General features: G+C 35.4%; 1 protein-coding gene across 2 annotated transcripts in view; it reads right to left on the bottom strand.

The window, feature by feature from the left end:
- Nucleotides 1–25,454, bottom strand: part of PLOD2 (procollagen-lysine,2-oxoglutarate 5-dioxygenase 2) — a 122,103-nt gene that overhangs the window by 17,155 nt on the left and 79,494 nt on the right. For both annotated transcript variants that reach the window (XM_065942304.1, XM_065942303.1), the window contains exons 6-10: nucleotides 21,556–21,619; nucleotides 20,233–20,330; nucleotides 7,042–7,143; nucleotides 3,655–3,780; nucleotides 1,431–1,552 (exon numbers count right to left, since the gene is read on the bottom strand). In XM_065942304.1, the coding sequence (XP_065798376.1) occupies nucleotides 1,431–1,552; nucleotides 3,655–3,780; nucleotides 7,042–7,143; nucleotides 20,233–20,330; nucleotides 21,556–21,619 (512 nt within the window). The remainder of the gene's footprint in view (nucleotides 1–1,430; nucleotides 1,553–3,654; nucleotides 3,781–7,041; nucleotides 7,144–20,232; nucleotides 20,331–21,555; nucleotides 21,620–25,454) is intronic.

Below are 25,454 nucleotides of genomic sequence, written 5' to 3'. Positions count from 1 at the left end.
TTAAAAGTGTAAAATGTCCATCTATTTTGGACTATTCAGCAGTTTCTTAAAAAGTTAAACATAATCTATCCTGACCCTGTGCCCTAGTTAGTCCATTCCTTGGTATTTTCCAAATATATTCTAAAGGATATATGTACACACATGCACACACACACACACACATGCACACACACATAATGCATTGTATTCACACTTCTAATAAAGAATCTTCATTAGCAGTCTTATTCATAATGGCCTAAAGCTCTACATAACCCAATGCCTATCAACTGCAGAGAATATAAAGCACTTGTAATATATTCATATGGAAAAATACTAGTCAGCAATGAAAAGGAATGAACTGCTGATAATTGTAATGACATAAGCAAATTAGAGAACACTGTGCTGAGGCAAAGTCAGACACAACAGAGCACATACATAAGCTTTTAAATTAGAGAAAACAGGTTCTAAATGTGGACCCACGGTACTCGCCAATGATTAAGTTACAGAACTCTTAGTATTAACATCAGTTTGATTTTTCCAAGGTCTGTTTTCCTGCCAGTCCTTATACGCCCACAATAGGCACTGTCTGTCACTCGGAGCAGAGCCTCCATAGCACAATACAGGAATATCTCCTGCTAAGAAGGGACCATCTCTTACCTTTTAATTAGTAGCTCTCTAACCACTGATGGACATATTCAACAATCACTGAATAAATGATTGTCTTTACTGCAACCAAAATTTTATAAATAATCTGTCTGAAGTTATTAAAGGGGCTAGACAAAGGACCTTAAGTATTTATTTTATTTGGTTATAGTACTACTTAGATCATGCATGCTAAGTCGCTTCAGTCATGTCCAACTCTTTGCAACCCCATGAACTACAGCCCACCAGGCTTCTCCGTCCATGGGATTCTCCAGGCAAGAATACTGGAGTGGGCTGCCATTTCTTCCACCAGAAGATCTTCCCAACCCAGGGATCAAACCTGCATCTCCTGTGGCTCCTGCACTGTAGGCAGATTCTTTAGCACTGAGCTACTGGGGAAGCCCAGGAGGTAACTAAAATATCTGAAACATACATTTCTGTCTCGCAAAACCTTCAGCTAATACATATTTAAATCACTATTACATCAGTCACATGATTCATTTGTCTGAGGATTTAAATCATGAACTGAAGTTCAGTTAATAGTTTCATTAAATATATTGACTCTCAGCCATTAAAAGAAAATTGTAAATAATTTTCATTGCCCTTTAGACATAAATACACTCAAACATAGATATAGTTCTAAAGCAGAGGCTTGTTCATGTGTGGATACACACATGCACACATACACACACATGCACACATACACACACATGTGAACACACAGTTGAGATATCCAAGTTTAGAACATTAATTTTGAAGAAAAGTTTCCTTAGTAGATACTGGTTGAATTTATATTTGCTAAAACATACATTCCCATGTTTCTGGCTTCAGCTTGACTTAGGTTCTCTTCTGGTCCTACTATTTTTAGAGTAGTGATTTCTTGTTTAGCTTTATCAAAAAATACTTTGATGTCCTTTTCATGATAAACTTCCTGTAACATATTTTAAAAATTGAAAATTAGTTTCAGAAAAAAGAAGTGAGAGAAAAGACAACTGAAGTTTTCATATGGAAGGATGACTTCACATTCAAAATTGTGAACTCCACAATTCACATATTCACTCAATTACAGACAAAATGATAACTGTATTAAACACATTATATATTTAAATGCCATCTAAATATCACAGGGAGAACCTAAAATAAGATATTTAGAAATGTTTTAAAAGATACTTTAAAATTATTTTAATATCTACTTCTCGACAGATCCTTGCATTAATACTTAAACCCTAAGTGCTATAAAACATTTCTAACTTGAGAGGGAAAAAAGGCTTGTGGTAGAGAATCTTAGATATGTGTTATAAAATATCCATAAAAATATCTATTAAACCTAACTGATTAATCTGTTATGTTTTTTATAAAATAAATATTATAATGTTATTTTAATCAGAGAGAAATATTTATGGTCATATAAAGAGTCATTTTTTTACAAAAAGAAGGGAAAATTAATAAGATTTTATTGATAAAGAAATATGATGAGAAAATAATCAACATCAAAAATCATCAAACTAGTGTGATTCGACTGCTAAAATTTAGATAAGATTATCTCCATCATTAGAGAACTTCAGAGCTTTTTATTTATCAAATCTCACAAGTATTTTTGAAAGTTTTTCACAGCTCGTTAAAATGACATCATACAAAAGCTGCAGAGGTAATATTTTAAATAAAAGAAGATAAAAACTCCTGTTATCAAGGGGTTTTAGGTCCTATGAAAGGAGGAAAAGTTTAAGACACATTCCATGAAAAGAAAATACTTTAATATAAGTAATATATTACAATGCATTTTATAAAAAGCAAATGCTCAATGCATTCACCCTTTAAAACTTATTTGAGTTAGTTTTTTGCAGATATACTAAATAAAATAGTCTCTGGAAAAGGCGAGTGACTAGCTGATATGTATACCAGAAAGAAAGAACAATGTCAAACTAAAAGTATTAAGACAAAAGAGAGAAAAAAATATATAGTTCATGGCTACCGAGTTTCTTCAGATGATAATAAATGTCAACAGTTTCAACATGAAAGAGATAAGTAAATGGAAAAACATTGAGGAAAAATGTCTTTAAGTTTAGACTATATGTGGGAGTATTTGGGAGGATCTGAATATTTTTTGAAGGAAATGAAAGTATCAAAAGCCTTTGGGAAAGAGTATGCCATTGAGTGATTAATCAAAACAATACTGTATCTGGAACACATTTCAAGCTCTGATGTTTAGTATTATCACTGAGTGCATGCTGGGCTGCTTCAGTCATTCAACTCTGCGATCCCCTGGTCTGTAGCCTGCCAGGCTCCTCTGTCCATGGGATTCTCTAGACAAAAGTACTGGAGTGGGTTGCCATGCCCTTCTCCAGGAGATCTTCCTGACCCAAGGACTGAACCCGCATCTCTTGCAATACAGGCAGATTCTTCACCATCTGAGCCACCAGAGAAACCCAGATATTATCATTAGCTATGATTTTATGACCAGTTCTATAAAAGTAAGTACCAGAACGAACCCAAAGGCAAAGGACTACAGACTCTTTGACATCTCTTCACTATATACTAGGTTAAATTTATTAAAATGGCTGATAGTCAACCATTTTTGATCTACAAAAAACTGACAGCTTCATGTGGCTTATCTCAATACTATGATACTAGTTACTGTATTTGAAAATACTTAGGTGCTAAAGAGGCTAGTATGTAAGTAAGTGTTAGTCGCTCAGTCCTGCCCAACTCTTTGTGAACCTATGGACTGCAGCCCACCAGGCTCCTCTGTCCATGAGATTCTCCAGGCAAGGATACTGGAGTGGGTCACCATTTCCTTCTCCAGGGGATCTCCCCAACTTACAGATTGAACCCGAGTCTCCTGAACTGCAGGCAGATCTTTACTGATTGAGCTACAAGGGAAGCCCCCTAAAGAGGCAAAGCAGTAATGATTTCAAAACCCCCACATAATTTAACCCATATTTTAAAATTTTTTAGACATGAGCAAATAATAACAAATAGTTTCAACTAAGATCAAAGTTTTCACATAAAATAATTCATTTATCAAATACTTACTTTGTTATGAATAAAGAATTTAAGTGCTTCTTTTGGGTAATCCAGAGTCAACAATGTGTTCAGAAATCGAGGTAGGAAAGGGGTTGGTTGCTCAATAAAAACACCTATTGTTACATTTGGATAGACCTTTGTTTTATGTCAAACATAAAAACAAATTATCATTAGCATGGGTTTACTTTAAATTCTATTCAAGTATTAATCAACACAGCACAAAACATACTATAATATCAGTACAACATAACGTTGATTGCCCAGTGGCAATTCTCTAATACATTTTTGTGGACCCCATCAGTGATTTTTACTGAATAACATCTTGACATTATGATTCAAGTTGAAGAGGAAGCTCACTACTATATTTATTACAGGGACACTATAATTAAAGTTATTGCTTGCTCTACTATTTAATGTTCCCTTTAAAGTAGTCCTAAAAGAAACTTTCTTTAGATATGAATCTATTTTGACAGCTTCATCTCAGAAATCAAAATGCTAACTGTGCTTCCTTGTTTGTTTCTATTGCTTGGAAACTGAACGGTTAATCTGTGGCTCAAATAAAGTAATCATAGAGATTATTATGAGAAACCTCATTAAGTTTCATTACTAAAAGCATGAGACTTTATGTCTGAATCATTAATATCATTTTACTGATAGTTCTTTATTTTGCTTCATTATTATGTTATATATAAGGAAAGCTATTTTGCATCACTAATATATCTTATCTTGTATCAATTTTTATATATTTTCTTAATTTCTGTTTGGGTAAGTGTTAGAAGATGGCTTATCTGTCACTCATTTCATGAAAAATTCTGAAGTATCTATTATTAGTCAATCCTCGTGATCAGAAACATTTAGAAAATGGAGGGAAAGTTCCTGGCTTGGAAACTTACAAATGGTTGAGGAAGGCAGAAACATAAGCAAATAACCATGCAATAGTATGGTATTTTTATTGGAACTATATGAAAGATTTCTTTATAATACCTTTTTAAATTCATGTCTTGAAGCTTAACTTTAGATTTTTAAATCACAAATTATATACAGATGGGTGAAGGAGATCAAAAGGTAAAAAGAAAAGACAAATAAGAACATCACACTATTGATCAAGAAAAAATTTTAAATAGCAAAAAACTTCTAAAAATAAAGATTACAGATTTTTTAAAGTGCCATATATATTCAGCGCCAAATTAGGTACCTCTCCCCTATATTTTCACACATAATACCTCATGTATTCCTCTGTCATCTAGATGATAACCTAATATTTGTGTGGATTGAAGTACAACTCAAACACGGTTGTATATATCAATTCATTGGATGTATTCATTCAGTTACCCAAATATTTATTACTAAGTCAATAAACAAAGACAAACAACTAAAGAAAAAAAAATCTACCTTCTAGGAGTTCTCAATTTAATAGGGGAAATGAGTAAAAACTGGATGACAACTCTCCCTTATCAAATGAAGTGATGCATGTCATTTAAATTTCATAATAACCTTAGAAGTCATTTATTATCCCAAATTTACAATATGAGGAAAAGGAGATTTAGAGCAACTCAGAATACGTGAATTAGTAGGTAAAGAATTAAGCTTCAACACGCTGCATCTCCACTATCAATCTAAGCTCATTTTATACACTAATGATAACAACAGTACACCAATGATGATAATAGTTAAGTATTATTCAAAGCTTAGCATTTCATATATATAATTTATCATATAAAATATCACTGTATACATAAACATATATGTGTAATTTCTTTAAGCCTCCTACCAATCCTCTGAGACAACCATTATCATTTTTACATATAAAGAAACTTGCCTATGGCTCACATATTAGAATATGGTAGCCCTAGACCTTAACTACTCATATAATTTTAATATTTATATGCATAATTACTAAATAAATAAAATACATAAGAAATTTATTTTTATAATAAAATGGTTTTCCTTTCTAGCAGTCTGTAAGACAAAAACGGCTTGAGAATCAAGTTATTCCTATGTGCAAAAAAAAAAAAAGATAAAAAATTATAATATAAATATTTATCTGTCTTGGCACTAGAAAGTTTATGTTAACAGGAAACCAAACAGATAAAATATTGTAACTCTCCCTCCAGAAGACAGCACTCTTTTGAAAAAAAGATCAGGATGAATTTTTAAACATCTTCATGATGCAGCTTCATTCAGAAATTTTCTGGCTTTCTTTCCAGATAGGAAACATTCAGCTTGTTATTTCAGAGACTGGCCAAAAAAATCTTAGTTTAACGTAAAAGAGGGCCTTATTCAGATTCACCTAAACATGAACAAATTACTCTTTATCCTCCCTTTCAGACAGTGATAAAAACAGAAACTACTTAATTCAGGACATTTGGTACTTTACAGTGAGATTATTTTGAATTTGCTTGGGTCCAGAAGTCACCAGAACTATATTAAGGGGAATTTTATTTGCATCTACACTTATCTGGCATGCTGTAGATATTCAACAAAATTATGGTAAGTAAAGGAAACAATCAGTTTTAATGACAAAATTATCCTTAGAACCCATTGTTCATGCACGTAATAGACTTCCAAATTATAAGAGCCATTTTTTGGAAGAAAAATATTACTACAGGATATCCTAAAACTGCTCTGGTTGATGACAGAAGGATGCATAAAACATTTTATACATAAATAATAATTACTTCCAATGGCATGTTTATCTTCAAAGTATAAATGGCAAACTATAGCTATAATTCTGTGTGAAATCTGTGTATAAAGTAACACTATGCCTGGCATATAATATATATATGACATCTAGGCAAAATTGCACAGAGGTCAAAATTATAGGGTCTAGAACCAGATTGCCTAAATTCAAATCACACTTCCAATATTAACAAAAAAAAATTGCATGCCTTAGGTAAGTTACTTAATGTGGAGGTACCTCAGTTTTCTCATCTGTAAACCTCAGTCAAACCTATGGGATTTGTAAAATTAATATGATTACTATATATAAAATACTAAAACAGTCCTTAGTTATTTATTATTTTTAAATCATCAAATTTGAAAATCAAGCACAGATAAAATTAGTCAATAAAAATATGGAAACATTATAACCATTATTTTCCTCAATCCTTTGACCAAGTTAAAGACTAAAAACATGAATTCCCACTCATAGCAAGCTAGTAAATATTAACAACTAAGCCCCTTTTAGTAGGGTCAATTGGGGTCAATTATTATCTGGTTTTTCTAGAAATACACATATCCATCAATTTTCTGTCATCCTGCTTTAGATTTATAAATCTATCATCTACCAAATTATCAATACTATAAAATAATGTGTTGTTTTTATTTTACAAATCATTGCATTTCATGAAAATATACTTTTATTACTACATTTCATCCAGAGTCAATTCCACTCACATCTATTGCAGACAAGTCAATTGTATCCACTTCACAAAGAGTGCAGCCATTATCTTGTGTCCATGCATTAGGTACATAGTTTCCAAAATAATTCAGGAGGATCTGGAAAAGAAGGAAAACTGCACTATTAACAAAAGTAAGACTTTCCCATCAATGTACTTTCATTCTATAAACCTCTGACTTCAAAGCATGCTTTCTGCATTAGGTACATCCCCTTAATAATTCTATGAATATCTGTCACCTAGAGATACACAATGAACAAAGTTCTCTACAGACTGTGAATCATAAATGAAAGCAAACTTTGTCTAGAAATGCCAAAAAATGCATTATACATCATAAAAGTCACATTTCATTATATCAAAAATAAGAAGAGACACCATTAAAGAAATATGTCAAACAATTTAACACAGTTTTAATTGAGCTAACGAAGCTTATTAATCAAAACAAATAAAAGCAGTTATGTGAACAGTAATTTAGTAATAATATAAATATGCTTAAAGGTTCAGTCTAGACATGTACAGTGAGTGGGTTAGTGCCAGTGTGACCTCTTACCACCATCACCACACAAAATGTATATACTTTTATTATCAGAAGGCACTAAACTCTTCTGGGAAACTATGGTACTCACTATAACCCAGGCTTCTGGGCAGTGATTCTGGAATACTGACTTGAGGAAAAGAAAGCCTGTAGATTAAAATAGACCTAGAATAAGTTCTAATTAGAGCCACCCCACAAACCCTATCAATAATAAACTAGAGTGGGGAGGGGAGGTAGAACAAGACGGCAGAGTAGGGAGATCTTGGGCTCACCTCCCCCCACACATACACAAAAATTGCAACTACATAGAGAGAACCATCTCTGAGAATGACCATAAGACTAACAGAAAATATTTTCCATAACTGGAGATAAAAAGAAAAAGCAACAATGAGACAGGTAGGAGGAGCAGAGATGCAGTTTAGTCAGAACCCATGCCCACAGTGGAGCAATCCACAAGCAGGAAGGGCATCACAGTCCTAGGGGTCTTCTCCAAAGGGCCAAGGGCGCAAGCCCAACATTGGGCTCCCCATCTTAGAAGACCTGCACCAGGAAGATGAGCCGCCATAAAATCTGGGTTTAACACCAGAGGGGCTTACATGTGGCAGAGCCAGAAGCCTGTAGGAAACTGAGACTGCTCTTAGAGGGTGCAGGCACAGATTCACTCTTTCCAAATCCCAGTGCAGAGGCAGCAGTTAGAATAGTGCCTGGGTCATACAAGAAGGAAATTCATTTATTAATTTTAGGGCATGTACCTAAGAGGCGTGGATCTGTTGAAACTTCCTGAGTATAAAGGAGCTGTCAGATTGTGGCCAGGCCTTACAGCTGGCTGTACTGGGAACCAGCCCCATATACTAGTGCACCCAAAGCAATTGCAACTCAGTGATAACAGGAGTATGCACACAGCCCACACAGAGGACAATCCTGGAGTACCTGTCTCTGCTGGCCAGGAGGGGCCACACTACTGGGCCCCACAGGACACCTTCTATACAAAGTCACTCTTTAAAGACCAGGAGATAATAGGTGACCTACCTAATACATAGAAACAGAAAATTAGTTTATATGAGGAGACAAATATGTTCCAAACAAAAGAACAAGACAAAACTTCAGAAAAAGAATTAAATGAAATGGAGCTAAGTTAGAAACTTGAGGGAATCACAGGCAGATTAGATGATGCAGAGGAAAGGATCAGCAATATGGAAGAGAGGCTAATAGGAAATCACCCAATCAAAACAGCAAAATGAAAAAAGAATTTTAAAAAATGAGGAGAGTTTAAGGAGCCTCTGGGGCACAATAAGCATTCTAGCATTTGTATTATAGAGTTCCCAGAAGGAAAAGAAAGGGACAGAGATATTTCAAGAGATAACGGATGCAAATTCCCCTAAACTGGTGAAAGAAACACATTCAAGTCTAGGAATCCGAGAGAATTCCAAATAAAGTCAATCCAAAGGGACCTACACAAATACACTACCATCACAATGTCAGAAGTTAAAGATAAAGAGAGTATTATGGTCAACAAAAAACAAAACAAAACAAACGTGTCACATACAAAATAAACCCTGTGAGATTATCAGCTGATTTTTCAGCAGAAAATTTGTAGACCAAAAGGAATGGCATGACATATTCAAAGTACTCCAGTACTCTTGTCTGGAAAATCCCATGGATGGAGGAGCCTAGTAGGCTGCAGTCCATGGGGTCACAAAGAGTCAGACACGACTGAGCGACTTCACTTTCACTTTTCACTTTTATGCATTGGAGAAGGAAATGGCAACCCACTCCAGTGTTCTTGCCTGGAGAATCCCGGGGATGGGGTCGCACAGAGTCGGACACAACTGAAGTGACTTAGCAGTAGCAGTAGCATTCAAAGTATTGAAAGGAAAAACACAACCAAGAACCTCTATCTGGTGAAGTTAACATTCAGTATTGAAGAGATAAAGAGTTTACCAGAACAGCAAAAGGTAAAAGAGTCCATCACCACTAAGCCAAGCTTATAAGAAATGTTAAAGGGTCTTCCTTATAGAAAAGACAAGAACATAACCAGAAATATGAAAATTATAAAAGAGAAAAATACCACCAGTAAAGCCAAATATATAGTAAAGGTAATGGATCAGCCAACTATACAGCTAGTATGAAGGTTAAAATACAAAACTAGTAAAATCAAATATTATCTACAGTAATTATTTAACAATGTACAAAATAAAAAATGTAAAATGAGACACCAAAAACATAAAATGTGGCAGAGGGGAGTAAAAATGTAGTGTTTTTAGAATACAGCCAAATTTGAGCAATGGTCAACTTAAAATATACTGACATTTACTATATTAGAACTTCATGGTAACCATAAATCAAAAACATATAATAGATACACAAAAGATAAGGAGGAAGTAACACAAACATAACTCAGTAACCAATCATAAGGGACTAAGAGAAGAAAGGAACAGAGAAGAATACCAAAAATAACCAGAAAACAACTAACAACATTGTAATAAGTACATGTCTGTCAATAATTACTTTAAATGTAAATTGACTAAATGTTCAAATCCAGAAAATAGAGTGGCTGAATGGATTAAAAGAAAAACAAGCTCCATATACATGCTTCCATCAAAGTACTCACTTGACATCTAAAATCACACAAAAAGTGAAGGGATAAAACAGGGTATTCTCAAACATATAAAGAAGACTTAATATGTATTCATCTCAAACTATTTCAAAAACTAAAGGGGAAGGAAGGAAAGCTTTCAAACTCATTCTACATGGCCAGCATTACCCTGATATCAAAATCAAAGATACTATGAAAACAGAGAAAATAATAGATAATTATCCCTGATAAACATGAATACAAAAATCTTCAACAGAATATATATAAGCAAACAAAATTCAGCAACACATTAAAAGGATTATATATCATGATTCAGTAGGATTTACTCTAGGGACACAAGAATAGTTCAATATATTCAAATCACTCAATGTGAAACACCACATTAACAAAATAAAGGATAAAAATCATATAATCAGATGCAGTAAAACTTTTGACAAAATTCAATATCATTTTACAACAAAAACTCTCAACAAAGTGGTTACAAAGGAAACACACCTCAACCTAAAGGCCATATATGACAAACCCACAGTTCATGTCATATTCAGTGGTGAAAAGCTGAAAGCATTTCCTCTAAACTAGGAAGAAAACAAGGATCCCACTCTTCCCACTTTTATTCAACATGGTTTGGAAGCCCTTGCCAGAACAATTAGGCAAGAAAATGAGATAAAATTCATCTAAATTGAAACTGCCACTGTTTGCAGATGACATGTACCATATATAGAAAATTTTAAATACTCCACACAAAAAACTATTAGGTCTACCAAATGAATTCAGTAAAGTTACAAGATACAAACAAGACACAGAAATCTATTGCATTTCTATACACTAATAATAATTGACCAGAAATTTACAATTGCATAGGGAAGAATAAATTTCCTAGGAATAAATTTAATCAGGGAAATGAAAGATTTGTACTCTGGAAACTATAAAACATTGGGGAAAGAAACTGAGGAAGACACAATTAAATGAAGAGATAAACTGTGCTCACAGACTAAAAGAATTAATACTGTGAAAATATCCATACTACTCAGAGCAACTTCCAGATTCAATGCAATTCCTATTAAAATACCCATAGCATATTTCACACAACTAGAATAGTCCCAAAATTTATATGAAACAACAAAAGAAATCAAATAGCCAAAGCAATCTTGAGAAAGAAGAACAAAACTGGAAGTATTGTGCTTCCCGATTTCACACTATACTACAAAGGACAGTAATCAAAACAATATAGTATTGACATGAAAACAGACACATAGATAAAAGGAATAGAATAGACAGCCCAGAAATAAACCTACACTTATATGGTTAATGATCTATGACATAGAAGGCAAGGATATACAATGAGAAGAGACAGCCTCTTTAATAAATGGTGCTGGGAAAACTGGACGGCTACATTCAAAAGTACCAAAATGGACTACTTTCTCATACCATATATTATACAACAAGAAACTCAAAATAGATGAAGGAATTAAATCTAAGACCTGAAACCATAAAACTTGTAGAATAAAACATAGATAGTATGCTTTTTAACATTGGTTGTTAGCAGTGGTTTTTGGTTATGCTGGCTCAGGTAAGGAAAACAAAAGCAAAATAAACAAATGGGACTAAATCAAACTTAAAGTTTTTGCACATATAACAACTTCTGCACATGAAAATACCATCAACAAAACAAAAAGGCCACCCAGTGAATGGCAGAAGATATTTGCAAATGCTATGTCCAAAAAAGAGGTTAATATCCAAAATATACAAAGAACTCATACAATTTAATATTAAAAAAAGAAAGAAAAAAAGAAAAAGAAACAACAACCCAGTGAAAATACAGGCGGGGGATCTGAATAGATATTTCACCAAAGAAGACATACAAATGGCCATCAGACTGATGAAAAAATGCTCAACAAAATTAATCATCAGGTAAATGCAGCCAAAACCACAATGAGATACCTGTTAAAATAGCTACTATCAAAAAATACAAGTAACACGTGTTGGCAAGGATGTAGAAAAGCGGGAACCCTTATGCAATGCTGATGAGAATGCAAATTGATGCAGCCACTATGGAAAAGAGGATGAAGGTCCCTCAAAAAATGAAATACAGAACTAACATATGATGCACATATTCCATGTCTGGATATTTTTTCCAAGAAAACAAAAACACTAATTCAAAAAGATATATACACACCTATGTTCAGTGAAGCATTATTTACAATAGGTAGGATATGGACGCAACCCAAGTGTCCATCATTATATGAATGTATAAAGAAATTGTGAAATATATATACATATATATGTATGTATATATATATATATATATATAATGTAATATTACTCGGCCATAAAAGGAATGAAATTTTGCCATTTGCAACAACATGTATAAACCAAGAGGATTTTATTCCAAGTAAAATAAGTCAGACAATGAAAGGTTAATGCCATATGATTTCACATATATGTGGAATCTAAAAACAAATGAATAAACATAACTAGTCATGAACAATCATAGACACAAGAACAAACAGGTGGTTACCAGAGAGGATGAGAGTGGTGGGATGAGAAATTTAGATGAGGGAGATAAATAAGTACAAATTTCCAGGTACAAAATAAATGAGACGTGCATGAAATAAACAGTGTGAAGAATGTAGAAAATAATAATGTAATACCTTTTATGGTGATATAATGATAATTAGATTTATTATAGTGATCATTTTGTAAAGTACAGAAACATCGAATCACTATGTTGTACACCAAGAACTAACATAGTATTTTAGGCAATTATAATACTTCAAAAAGAAACAAACAAGCAAACAATCTCATAGAAAAAGAAATCAGATATATGGTTACCAGAGGCAAGAGGTGGACGAGCTGAACTTGGATGGTGATCAAAAGGTACACATTTCAGCTGTAAGTACTACAGATGTAATAAACATGATAAATACAATTAACACTGCTGTACGTTATACACGAAAGTTGTTAAGAAATAAATCCTGAGTTCTCATCACAAGAAATATTTTTTTCTTTTATTTTGTACTTATATGAGATGACAGATATTTACTAAACTTATACAGTGCTATGTGTCAATCATAAAACTGGAAGGAAAAAAAAAATAAAGCATGACACTGTTTCCCCACCTACCCCTTTCATATATCTCAGAGCATTTCCTTTGTGACTTATCCCCCCTTCTCCTTAATCATCTGTTGGCATTCATTTTATCTATAAAATCTTTATAGATAACTTATCTATAAAATTTATCTATAAAATCCTTCATTACGTTTTGGATTTAGGAGAAGGTGGAGGAAGATGGATGGAAGAGAGAGGTAAACACATTGAAAGATGCTCTGAGCCCTCAAAAAACTATCTTGAACATCCCCAGCATGTAAACATCTTAAGAAAAATTCTGCTGACCTTACTTAAAGAAATTACTAAACATTCTAACCTTCAATTTTAACTCCTAGAATGGTAGAAACAGCTAAAGGTTTTAAATTTTTCTTTATTATTTCTTGTCATAAACTATAATTATCTCACCTCAACACAGTGAAGCTAAAACAAATTAACTTTGGCTGTAATTTTATATTACTGATAAAACGAAGCACCTAAAATCCTCATTATGTTTGCATAATCATTAATTTTTCATGAAAAGATGAGATGAACTAAAAGAAAAAAATGTTCATATGTTAAATATGATAGTCAAAAATGCACAGAAGTATCAACTGAACTTTTCTAGCTTCCTAAGATCATGGCATCCAGTCCCATCACTTCATGGCAAATAGATGGGGAAATAGTAGAAACAGCGGCTGACTATTTTTCTGGGCTCCAAAATCACTGCAGATGGTGACTGCAGCCATGAAATTAAAAGATGCTTACTCCTTGGAAGGAAAGTTACGACCAACCTAGACAGCATATTAAAAAGCAGAGACATTACTTTGCCAACAAAGGTCCGTCTAGTCAAGGCTATGGTTTTTCCAGTGGTCATGTACAGATGTGAGAATTGGACCATAAAGAAAGTTGAGTGCCGAAGAATTGGTGCTTTTGAACTGTGGTGTTGGAGAAGACTCTTGAGAGTCCCTTGGACTGCAAGGAGATCCAACCAGTCCGTCCTAAAGGAGATCAGTCCTGGGTGTCCACTGGAAGGACTGATGTTGAAGCTGGAACTCCAATACTTTGGTCGCCTGATGCGAAGAGCTGACTCATTTGAAAAGACCCTGATGCTGGGAAAGATTGATGGCAGGAGGAGAAGGGGACAACAGAGGGTGAGACGGTTGGATGGCATCACCAAATCAGTGGACATGGGTTTGGGAGACTCTGGGAGTTGGTGATGGACAGGAAGGCCTGGCATACTGTGGTTTACGGAGTCACAAAGAGCTGGACACGATTGAGCAACTGAACTGAACTGAACTGAAGACCTTAAAAGAGATCTTATGGTATAGAATAGATAAAGAAGTTAATTCACTACTATTTTATCTGATTCCTTTCAAATATTTGGTATTCCATTCAAATATTTCTATTGCACTAATACTGAAGCAAAGGCTATTGAACCAAGTACAGTATAATTACAAAGAGAAAACCTCTGTTTTACATATATTATAGACAGTCACATTATTCTGTATAGCACAATTATAAGACATGGAAAAGTAACTCATTCACATCCCTCTTGTACTACATGAAAAGTCAGGAAACAAATTATGAGGCAGAAAATATGTAGTTATGACATTCATTAATGACATTTCAAGAATCGGTATAATGATCTGAATATGTTTCTATAATAAAAACAAAAATTATACTATTGTCAAACTATAAGTGCAAATGTTAATTATTCATGTCCTATATAACCTTATGATTTTGAATTAAAAAGAGATTCATGTTTAAATGGGTTCTCTATTAAGCATTATTTCTAAAAGGAATTTTTAAAAAGCTGGTGAGAAATACACAATTTTGTTTTAAATATCCTGGGAAATAATTTTTTTAGAAGAAAAAAAAAATCCCCCCATGGTTGGACATATCTAAAATTCCCACCTATATATAGACTGGCACCTTCCTCATCTCAGAAATCTCATACAAAATTAAATATTTATTTCATGAATTATTCATGAGTCTGTTAGGACCCCTAGGTGAATATGAAAATCAGTATCTTTTTTAAAAGTTTAGAGCATAAAAGACATTACATTTAGTTTTCAGAATTAAAACTTCATAACTTTTTTACTTTTTACGTCTTTTGGATTTTCAGAGATCACTAAGACTGGAAATCTCTCTCTTTTTGGATCTCTCATCACACAGGCAGAGGTTACTCATCACCCTCACCCTCTGTTTACATCTGTTTTCTTCATCAAAAGTCACAGACATTTGTGCTGGCAGCTCTGGAAAGTGCAGAAAGCTGTTTATGTAGTTAGGCTGTTCCAGGAAGTCCCCAGCTACTAGGTGGTAGGGCTTTCTTAATCCTGTTTTCACAATATCGAAACATTTCCAAGGGTGATGTCATGTCACTGGCAGAGAAACTTTTCCAACTGAATCTTTTCTTTTTCTTTCATTTTTTTTCAAGTCACCCAGGTATTCAAGGTCATAGTGACCCAAGCATTGAGGTTTATATGCACAAAATTAGAGTCCCTATTTTTATTGCAGATCATATTCATTTCTGAAATGACTTGTTTTCCTGTGCAGATTAGATGATCTGTTTTTCTTATGTCTAACTTCTGTTTGTATACAAATACTACCAATTTCATAATGATTTACCTTAAGAAGTACACTATCTGATATTTAAAAGAAAAAAGTTAGGAATTAAAATAAGCATCTTATGATGTGTTACTAACAGTAAATAAGTTTTAAGAATAAAAAGCAAAACTTCAAACCAGAAGTCATGGTTTCTATCTAAAAACTGATTTATATTAGATTATACCTAGACAAGTATGAAGACAATTATGTATAATAAATAAAAATCATATTTCAAATAAAATGTTAATTTAAAAGCAACAAAGTTGTTTATACATCATTATGAAAGCAAATGAAAAATATGAATGCTCAAAGGTACATATTGCAAGGACATAAAGACTGAAAGCAACTATGAATGAAAACAAAATGAGATGTAGTGGGATTATAAGTGATTTTTTAAATTATTTATAATTTAAAAGTTGTTCTTCCTAATAGAATGAAATTTCAAGAAAATAACTAAGAAATAAACTCATCTTTACATACTTTGGTCTCTAAACACATTATCAACAATTTATCATTTATACATTATGCACATTTTTAAATAAAAATGGTTTAAATATTAACATTCATGAGGTTATGGCTCAAAACCACTGACATTATAATCATTCCTTACTAAATAAAATAATAAATAAAGCTAACATACAAAATATATAAAAATCCTTTCATCTTTATGATGGTTAAATAAAAATGGTGTATCTAAAAAGATTAATCTGCTTTTTTTTTCTTCATTATCCTAGGTAAAATGTGATATTTTTTAACATATTACTAAATAAAGTGTTGGCATTCGTTGAATGCTCATTTATATAGTCCTTTCTCAAATTTTATACTATACCAAATATAATTTTACAATAAAAAAATTACTTCATTTTTGCTGCCAAATAGAATTATAAGGTCATGTCACAGAAAATATAATGGGATCATCATACTGCTTGAAACGCCAGAAACAGAGAGCCCAAACTAAAAATGTTGCTTTGAAGACTTAAAATTTCTTAGTACATACAGAACTTTCTAAATGACTAAGGACTAGAGTTAGTGTTCTTATGAGAAGTCTTTTAATCACTTTGTATAACTATCAGCATTACCCTGGAAATCTGGAAAAAACTGGTGAATACAAGGAAATCACTGAATACCAGGCCTCACTCAAAATAGCTAAATTTTTGGTACCAACCGCCGTCTTAAAGTTTGATTCAAGTATTACATTACCAAGGAGAAATAGCACACTATTTAGTTATAGATGTCTGGCTGTAGAAGTTCATTTATCTGTCTAGGGACAGTTACAGGGACCCACACATATTGCATGAATATTTTGCCCTGCCAGAAAAAATCCACTTCACTATTCCCAAGAATAATGCTACGTCATTGGACTATTTATAGACCTTGACATTCAATCACAATTTATTGAAAGACTAATATATGCTGCACATGTATTGAAGCCTGGCAAAACCAAAAGTGAACAGGATAGGTACGATTTCTACAATACCTAGGCTTACAGACCCAGTAAGAGACAAAAATTTAAAACAGGTCAATCCTATCCCTGTACAGTGTGTGGTATTATGTTCTGTGATAGACAAAGTTCCAGATATTATAAAAGCCTGTAGGAAACTTGAGGAGTAAAGACTGAGCTGACACCTAAAAGATGAATGGCTCAGCAGGTAAAGAATCCACCTGCAATGCAGGAGACACAGGAGACATGTATTCCATCACTGGGTCGGGAAGATCCCCTGGAAGAAGGCATGGCAACCCACTCCAGTATTCTTGCCTGGAGAGTCCCATGGACAGAGGAGCCTGGCCGGTTTCTGTCCAAAGGGTCACAAACGAGTCAGACACAACTGAGTGACTAAGCACACACAAAAGACGAATAGCACTTAATAAATGGGCACAGCAGATAGGAATTAGGGTCAGAGGATTCCAGAAGAGTGATGTGCATGTACAGAAGGCTTGCAGACAGAGGAAACATGAAATGTTTGCAAAGTTTAAATTAGCTCAGTATGACAGGAGTTGAGGGAGAGAATGAGAAAGAGAAATGGTGTATAGATATTATAGTATCAGGAGCAGGAGAGTAGATGGGATGGTAGACTGGGGACACCTAAATCAGAAGCAAACTTCAAAGGAAAAAAAAAGAGCTTTACAAACAAGTTGAGAATATGGAACTTCCTACCTAAGACTATAAAGGGCAGCATACAGGTTGAGTAATGTGACTGGGTTTTTGCTTCTGCAGAATACTCTAGGTCCAAGTTGCTAGCAGATGACTGTTATCAGTGAGAGGTTGCAGGTGGCCTGAACCAAAAAGTTGCTCCTGACTCTAAGAAAATTAGTCAAACCACCATGCACAGAGTTAGAAGGTATAGCTCTTGGATTGGATGGTCGGTTTAGTCGCTCAGTCATGTCCAACTCTTGCGACCCCACGGACTGTAGCCTGCCAGGCTCTTCTGTCCATAGGATTTCCCAGGCAAGAATACTGGAGTGGGTTGCCATTTACTTCTCCAGTGGGACTGCAAGAGAGAGGCATCTACAGCCAAAACAAACACCAGGTTGTGGCTGATCAACTGGATGGAAAAGTGAAAGAACTGAAGGTCTTGAGCTCCATGTCTTATTTGACATACAGATAAATCTAACAATTGGGCATTCAAACTCAGAGCTCAGGAAAGATAGAAGCTACAGCAAGGGTTTGAAAATAATCAGCACTGAGAGATTTGCTGATTTGGGAATGAAGCAGATTACCTAAGAATGCAGAGAAAAGAATGTCTCTGACAGATACCTATAGAATACTAAAACTAAATAAATTGTTTTAGAATAACTAAAACAGTATAGGAAGAGGACCATAGGACCCCTGAATTTCACTACACAAAGTGTTATGTTTTAAAAATTTATATTAAGGGACTTTCTCTGGTGGTCCAGTGGTTAAGAATCTGCCTGCCAATGCAGGGGACACAGGTTCAATCCCTGGTTTGGGAAGATCTCACATGCCACTGAGCAACTAAACCTCTGCACCACAAATACTGACCCTGGGCTCCAAAGCCTGAGAGCCACAATTACTGAGCCTCTGCACTGCAACTACTAAAGCCCACATGCCCAGAGTCTGTGCTCTGCAACAAGAAAAGCCACTGCAATGAGAAGCTCTAGCACCACAGCTAGAGAGCAGCCCTCACTCGCCACAGCTAGAGAAAGTGCACCCACAGCAATGAAAACCCAGCATAACCAAAAATAAGAAAATAAATTATATATATATAAGAAAAATAGAGAGACTAAAAAAGAATGAGGAATGGCCAGAAAGTTATTAGACAAACCAGCAGAGCATGATGGAAGCAAAGGGAAGTATTTAAAACTGAACCAAATGGGATGAACGTCATCAAATGTTATCTTTGGATGAAAGATAAATGAGAGCTCCTTAGTGTCTACTCCTCAACAAGGATATCACAACACAACAGTTTGGCAGGAGCCATTCCTGGGGGGTGGAAAGAGCAATAGTCTCTAAAGAGTGTGCCTGTGAGGGGAAGGAAAATGTCCTACATTGCTGGAAGCAATGTAGATTGAGAAGGATGTTACAGTTTGTGTAGGATAGGTTCATAGAATGACAAAGACTTAACGTCTTTAAAATGCTGATGAGAAGGAGAGACTAGAGCTGGGAAAACTGTTATCAGACAGATAAAGGAGTCCATAGCCAAGGTTCTGCAGGAGGGCTGGAATGTGATGAAAAGCAAGGTGGAAGGTAACTAGAGAAGGGTAATCTACTTTCTCCATTTCTATGGTAGAAAGGCTGCCAACGTGGGCTTTTCCTTGACTGTCTTCCCATGCATATAGCTTTTATTGGAATTCAGGCTTCTCAGTCTTCTGAAATAGCAGACTTCATCTTCCATCTCTCTTCCCACAATACAAATTTATCTAATAATCTCTTTTCTATGTACTTATGGGTAAGCTAAGCATTATCTTGGTATCCCAGAACATTGTTTTAAGCACAATATCACTAACCATATATGTGTATGCTTGTGTGTATATGTGTGTGCATATATATATGTATGTGTATGTATGTGTGTGCATATATATATGTATGTATGTATGTATATACAAAACAATTCATGAATAGACATTTTTCCAGTATGATTTATCAGAGGGTATTGAATACCCCTGTCTATACAGTAGAACCTTGTTATTTATCAAGCCTCTTACAGATATTAAAGGAGGAAGAGGGGGAGGAAAAGGTGGGAGAGAAGGAAATGGGGCGGGGAGCGGAAAGGAAGGGAAGGAGGGAGAGGGGAAGAAGGGGGAAAAGGGGAAGGAGGAGAAGAAGTCATTCTATCAATATATACTTCTCTGTAATCTATCCTCAAGAAATAAAGAAACAGAGAAAGGTCTCCACTGTGACTCACCTTGGTGGGCCCATTTCCATTAATCATCACTGGCAATGTTTCATAAAACACATTTTTAGCTCTGGCTTTTCCATTTTCAAATTTCAAAACAACTTCATCTGGATTTTAAAAAAGACAGATTTTAATCATTTAAACTGTGTATGTATGTGTTCACATACACATATACATGTACACATCTATCTATACATTTCAGTTTGTTAAAAATTTCTCATGCATACTATTCCATATGCCACACTTTGAGAAACTTTGCATGCTTCAAGTCAGCAGATATCCAAAATGAAGGACAACACTGACACAGATGCAGATTCTAAGCACCTAACTTTCTCAGTTTGCTGGCAAACTGAGCTAAGACACTGAGAGGTCTTGGTTGAAAGAAGGCTTCTTCTCAATACCGTCTCTATCTTTTGAAAGTGATGTAATCCCAAATGAATTAAATTATTGTCTCAATTTACTCATCTGTAAAATGGGATCCTTGCCTGCTTTTCTAGGTTATTATGAAGATAACAACAATATATGTCTAGCAAGTAGAAAACTGCCAGGCAAAAGCTAGGTTTCTAAAACTGGCCATCATTGATAATACTTCCAGTTCTTGAAAATCAGGCCTAATGCTAATTCCAGAATACATAAGTCAGCACGAGGAGCTGAAAGTAGGAGCAGAAACTTTTTTTTTATTTTCAAGCTCCTTTCCTCATATTTCCAGAGCACTCCGAACTAAATGCCTTCCACTCTAAGAATCTTTTTATTTATGAACTGCCTTAAAGAAGTATATCAAATTGCAATATATTTTTAATTTGTGAGGTATTAATGCATTAATGTATCAGTGTATTTTTTAATGTATCAATTAATCAAATTTAATGTATTCATGTATTTTTATCTCAATACATGTCTACCAGGAAAACATATACAGGCATGCACACACACATATACCACACTCCACAGTGTACATGTCTCATTACCAGTTACTTTTAACCTAGGTTAAAATAATTTAATACTGCTGAGTAATTCACAATATTAAAAGCTGATACTGAAAACTGTAATAACAAAGTGTAATTAATTTAAAACTATATCTAAAGTCCCCATAAATCACTAAAGTTTAAGTTACCTAAGGACTGAAGTTTATCTTTTTGTACTATTCTTAGGAAATGATTTCAACTGAATGCATTTATATCAAGCTCAGCTTAACTCCAATATTTTGCTTAACAGTTGCAATACCTACATGTCAGCCTTAGTCATAGCTACAAAATGAATATAAAAAATGATAAACAGTTGAAAACACTGGTGTTCATTTGCACACATGAGTAACCCACTATTTAGGAAGCATACCTACAGCTCCATTTAAGGTCTGGAAAATTTTACATTTGTGATCCAATGTGATGTTAATAGCTTCCTAAAAATAAGAATGAAAAAAAATATTTAAAATGCAAAAGAAACAGCAAACAACACTATCATGTTGATAAAGTTTGCTTTTTGGGGAAATAGAAAGATCTGAAACACAAATTATTCCAGTAAACTTCTTCAGAAAGACCCGTGTTATGTGTTATGTTAAGCTATTGAGGTTGGGTATTATTATTATGCAACCCAGCCTCATAATTATTATTATGCAGCATCATCTGTCTGACTGCTAAAACAGGTTTATAAGAAGAGAAGCAAAAGGCAAAGGAGAAAGGGAAAGATATACCCAACTGAATGCAGAGTTCCAGATAATAGCAAGGAGAGATAAGAAAGCCTTCTTAAGTAAACAATGCAAAGAAATAAGAAAACAATACAATAGGAAAGACTAGAGATCTCTTCAAGAAAACTGGAGAAACTAAGGCAACAGTTTATGCAAAGATGGACACAATAAAGGATAGAAATGTGCAGGACCTAACCAAAGCAGAAGATATTAAGAAGAAGTAGCAAGAATACACAGAAGAACTACACAAAAAATGTCTTAATGACATGGATAAAAATGATAGAATGATAGTGTGGTCACTCATCTAGAGCCAGACATCCTGGAATGTGAAATCAAGCAGGCCTTAGGAAGCATTACTATAAACAAAGCTAGTGGAGTTGATAGAATCACAGTTGAGCTATTTAAAATCCTAAAGGATGATTCTGTTAATGTGCTGCACTCAATATGTCTGCATATTTGGAAAACTCAGCAGTGACCACAGGACTAGAAAAGGTCAGTTTTCATTCCAATTCCAAAGACAGTCAATGCCAAAAAATGTTCAAACTACTGGAGAGTTGGGCTTATTTCACATGCTAGCAAGGTAATGATCAAAATCCTTCAAGCTAGGATTCAGTTATGTGAACCGAGAACTTCCAGATGCACAAGCTGGATTTAGAAAAGGCAGAGGAACCAGAAATCAAGTTGCCAACATCTGTTGGATCAAAGAAAAAGCAACGAGATTCCAAAAAAACATCTGCTTAATTGACTACACTAAAGCTTTTGACTGTTTGGATCACAACAAACTGTGAAATATTCTTAAAGACATGGAATACAAGACCACCTCACCTGTCTCCAAAGAAACCTGTATGCAGGTTAAAAAGCAACAGTTAGAACCGGACATGGAACAACAAACTGGTTCCAAATTGGGAAAGGAGGTCATCAAGGCTGTATATTATCACCCTGCTTATTTAACTTATATGTAGAACACATCAGGCAAAATGCCAGGCTAGATGAATCACAAACTGGAATCAAATTGCTGGGAGAAATATCAACAACCTCAGCCCCGCAGATGATACCAATCTAATGATAGAAAGTGAAGAGGAACTAAAGAGCTTCGTGATGAAGGTGAAAGAAGAAAGAGAAAAGGCTGGTTTAAATCTCAACATTTAAAAAACTAAGATCTTGACATTCGGTCCCATCAATTCATGGCAAACAGAAAGGGAAAAATTGGAAACAGTGGCAAATTTTATTTTCTTTGGCTCCAAAATCACTGCAGATGGTGACTGCATCCATGAAATTAAGACACTTGCTCCCTGGAAGACAAACTAATCATTAAACATTAATTTACTTTACAACCTTATTCTCAATGGATCAATTTTTCAGCTACATTGCTCTGAAATTATATTCTTAAAATTGTCTTTGTATGCTATTACAGATGCAATGTTTGTGTTCCCTGAAAATTCATATGTTCAAGACCCAAACTTCACTCTCTATCTCTTACCTCTCTCTCCACCACATGGAATGAAGCAAGAAGGTGGCTGCCATCTACAAGTCAAGAAGAGAGTTCTCCCCAGAATCCAACTATTCTGGCACCCTGATCTCAGACTTCTAGCCTCCAGAACTCTGAGAAAAGAATTTCTGTTATTTAAGCCACCCAGTCTATGATATTTTGTTATGGCAAACCAAGCAGACTAAAACACATGCTAACCACATTAAATCTTATGCCTAGAGAAAACATAAATAGGATTTACACAACTAAAAATACTACAGACCCAGCAGTGAGATTTTAGAGGAAGCATCCTAAAGCAAAAACAATTAAATGACACTCAGAACATTTTCACTGTGGAATTACACTCAGAAAGACAGGCATCAAGCTGCAAGGGCTAGCACTCACGCCAAGAGTAGGTTTCTCCTCTCGAATGAGAGGTCAAGGCCTCAGGCTGGTTGTGTCAGGCACATAAGAGACAGGAAAAAAAATAAATAAATAAAAAATAAGAATAAAGTTTCTTAAGAAGTATCTAATGAAAATATTTAGATAGTACTTATCAAAAATACAAAAGCAGACACAGTGCAAACTCACTCTAATATATACTTTAGGGGGAGGAGCAAGATGGTGGAGGAATAGGATGGGAAGACCACTTTCTCCCCTACAAATTCATCAAAAGAACATTTGAACGCTGAGCAAACGTCACAAAACAACTTCTGACCGCTAGCAGAAGACATCAGGCGTCCAGAAAAGCAGCCCATCATCTTGGAAAGGAGGTAAGACAAAATATAAAAGATAAAAGGAGAGACAAAAGAGCTAGGGACAGAGACCCGTCCTGGGAAGGGAGTCATAATAGAGGAAGTTTCCAAACACCAGGAAACCCTCTCACGGGCAGGTCTGGAGGAAGTTTTGAAATCTCGGAGGGCAACATAACTGGGAGGAAAAAGAAATAAAACCCACAGACTACATGCCTAAAAGCAACCCCCAGCAGAAAAGTACCCCAGACGCCCACATCCGCCACCAGCAAGTGGGGGCGGGACGGAGAGGAGCAGGAGGCATTGCTTAGGGTAGGACTGAGACCAAATGCCCTGAGGGCAATCGGAGGGAGCTAACTTGAGATAGCAACTTAAACTGTGGGATAGCAAGAGAGAGAAAGAGAAAATTAACCGGCCTGAACACACTGCCAGCCGTTCGCAGAACAAAGAGACTGAACAATTCCAGAGAAGAGCTAGCCAGCTGCGGACCGCCCATCCCTGCCGGAGGCAGGAGGCAGGGGGGAGGTGAAAGGGGCAAACTTGGCCCCAGATGGCACCCCCTACCAAACTGCAAACAGGCCTCCAGTTTCTAACCAAAGACTTCCTGAGATTCTGAATTGTCGACATCCGCCAGGAGGGTCACGGCTAGAGGCCAGCTCCCAAGAATAGACACAAGGCGCACACACCCGACTGTCACGCTCGGAAACTGAGGCTGGAACCGCGGAGGGGAGAAGGTGCACCGCACCCAGGGAGAGTGGGCCCGTCAAGCTCCTGGCGGCCTGAGCTGCTCCGGCCGGGCAAGGCACAAAACGCAGGCCCAACCGAGTCCGCACTTTTGTGGAATACCCGAAAACTGGAATCGCATGCAACGCAGGGCCCGCTCCATATATAGCAGCCTGAAGCCTGAGCAGTGTAGACGGGGTGTGAGTGCTCCCCACACAGGCCAGCGATATCTGTCTACAGCACGCCTCCCTCTCCGCAGCGCCACTGAACAAGCGAACCTAAACAAGAGACCACCTCCACCTGCCTGTGTCGGGGCAGAAATTAGACACTGAAGAGACCGGCAAACAGAAGCCAAATAAACAAAGGGAACTGCTTCAGAAGGGACCAGTGAAACAGATTAAAATCCCTGTAGATAACACCGACTACACTGGAAGGGGCCTACAGATATCGAGAAGTGTAAGTTGGAACGAGGAGCTATCTGAAACTGAACCAAACCCACACCGACCGCAACTGCTGCAGAGAAATTCCTAGATATATTTTTACTTTTTTTCTTTTTAATTAAATTTTTTTTTCTATTCTTTTCTTTTATTATTTTTTCTCTTTTATT

The sequence above is a fragment of the Muntiacus reevesi genome, chromosome 8 (assembly GCF_963930625.1).
Source record: "Muntiacus reevesi chromosome 8, mMunRee1.1, whole genome shotgun sequence".
NCBI classification, from domain to species: domain Eukaryota; kingdom Metazoa; phylum Chordata; class Mammalia; order Artiodactyla; family Cervidae; genus Muntiacus; species Muntiacus reevesi.
The sequence above is the reverse complement of the archived record's forward strand: the minus strand, read 5'-3'. Positions and strand labels throughout refer to the sequence as shown.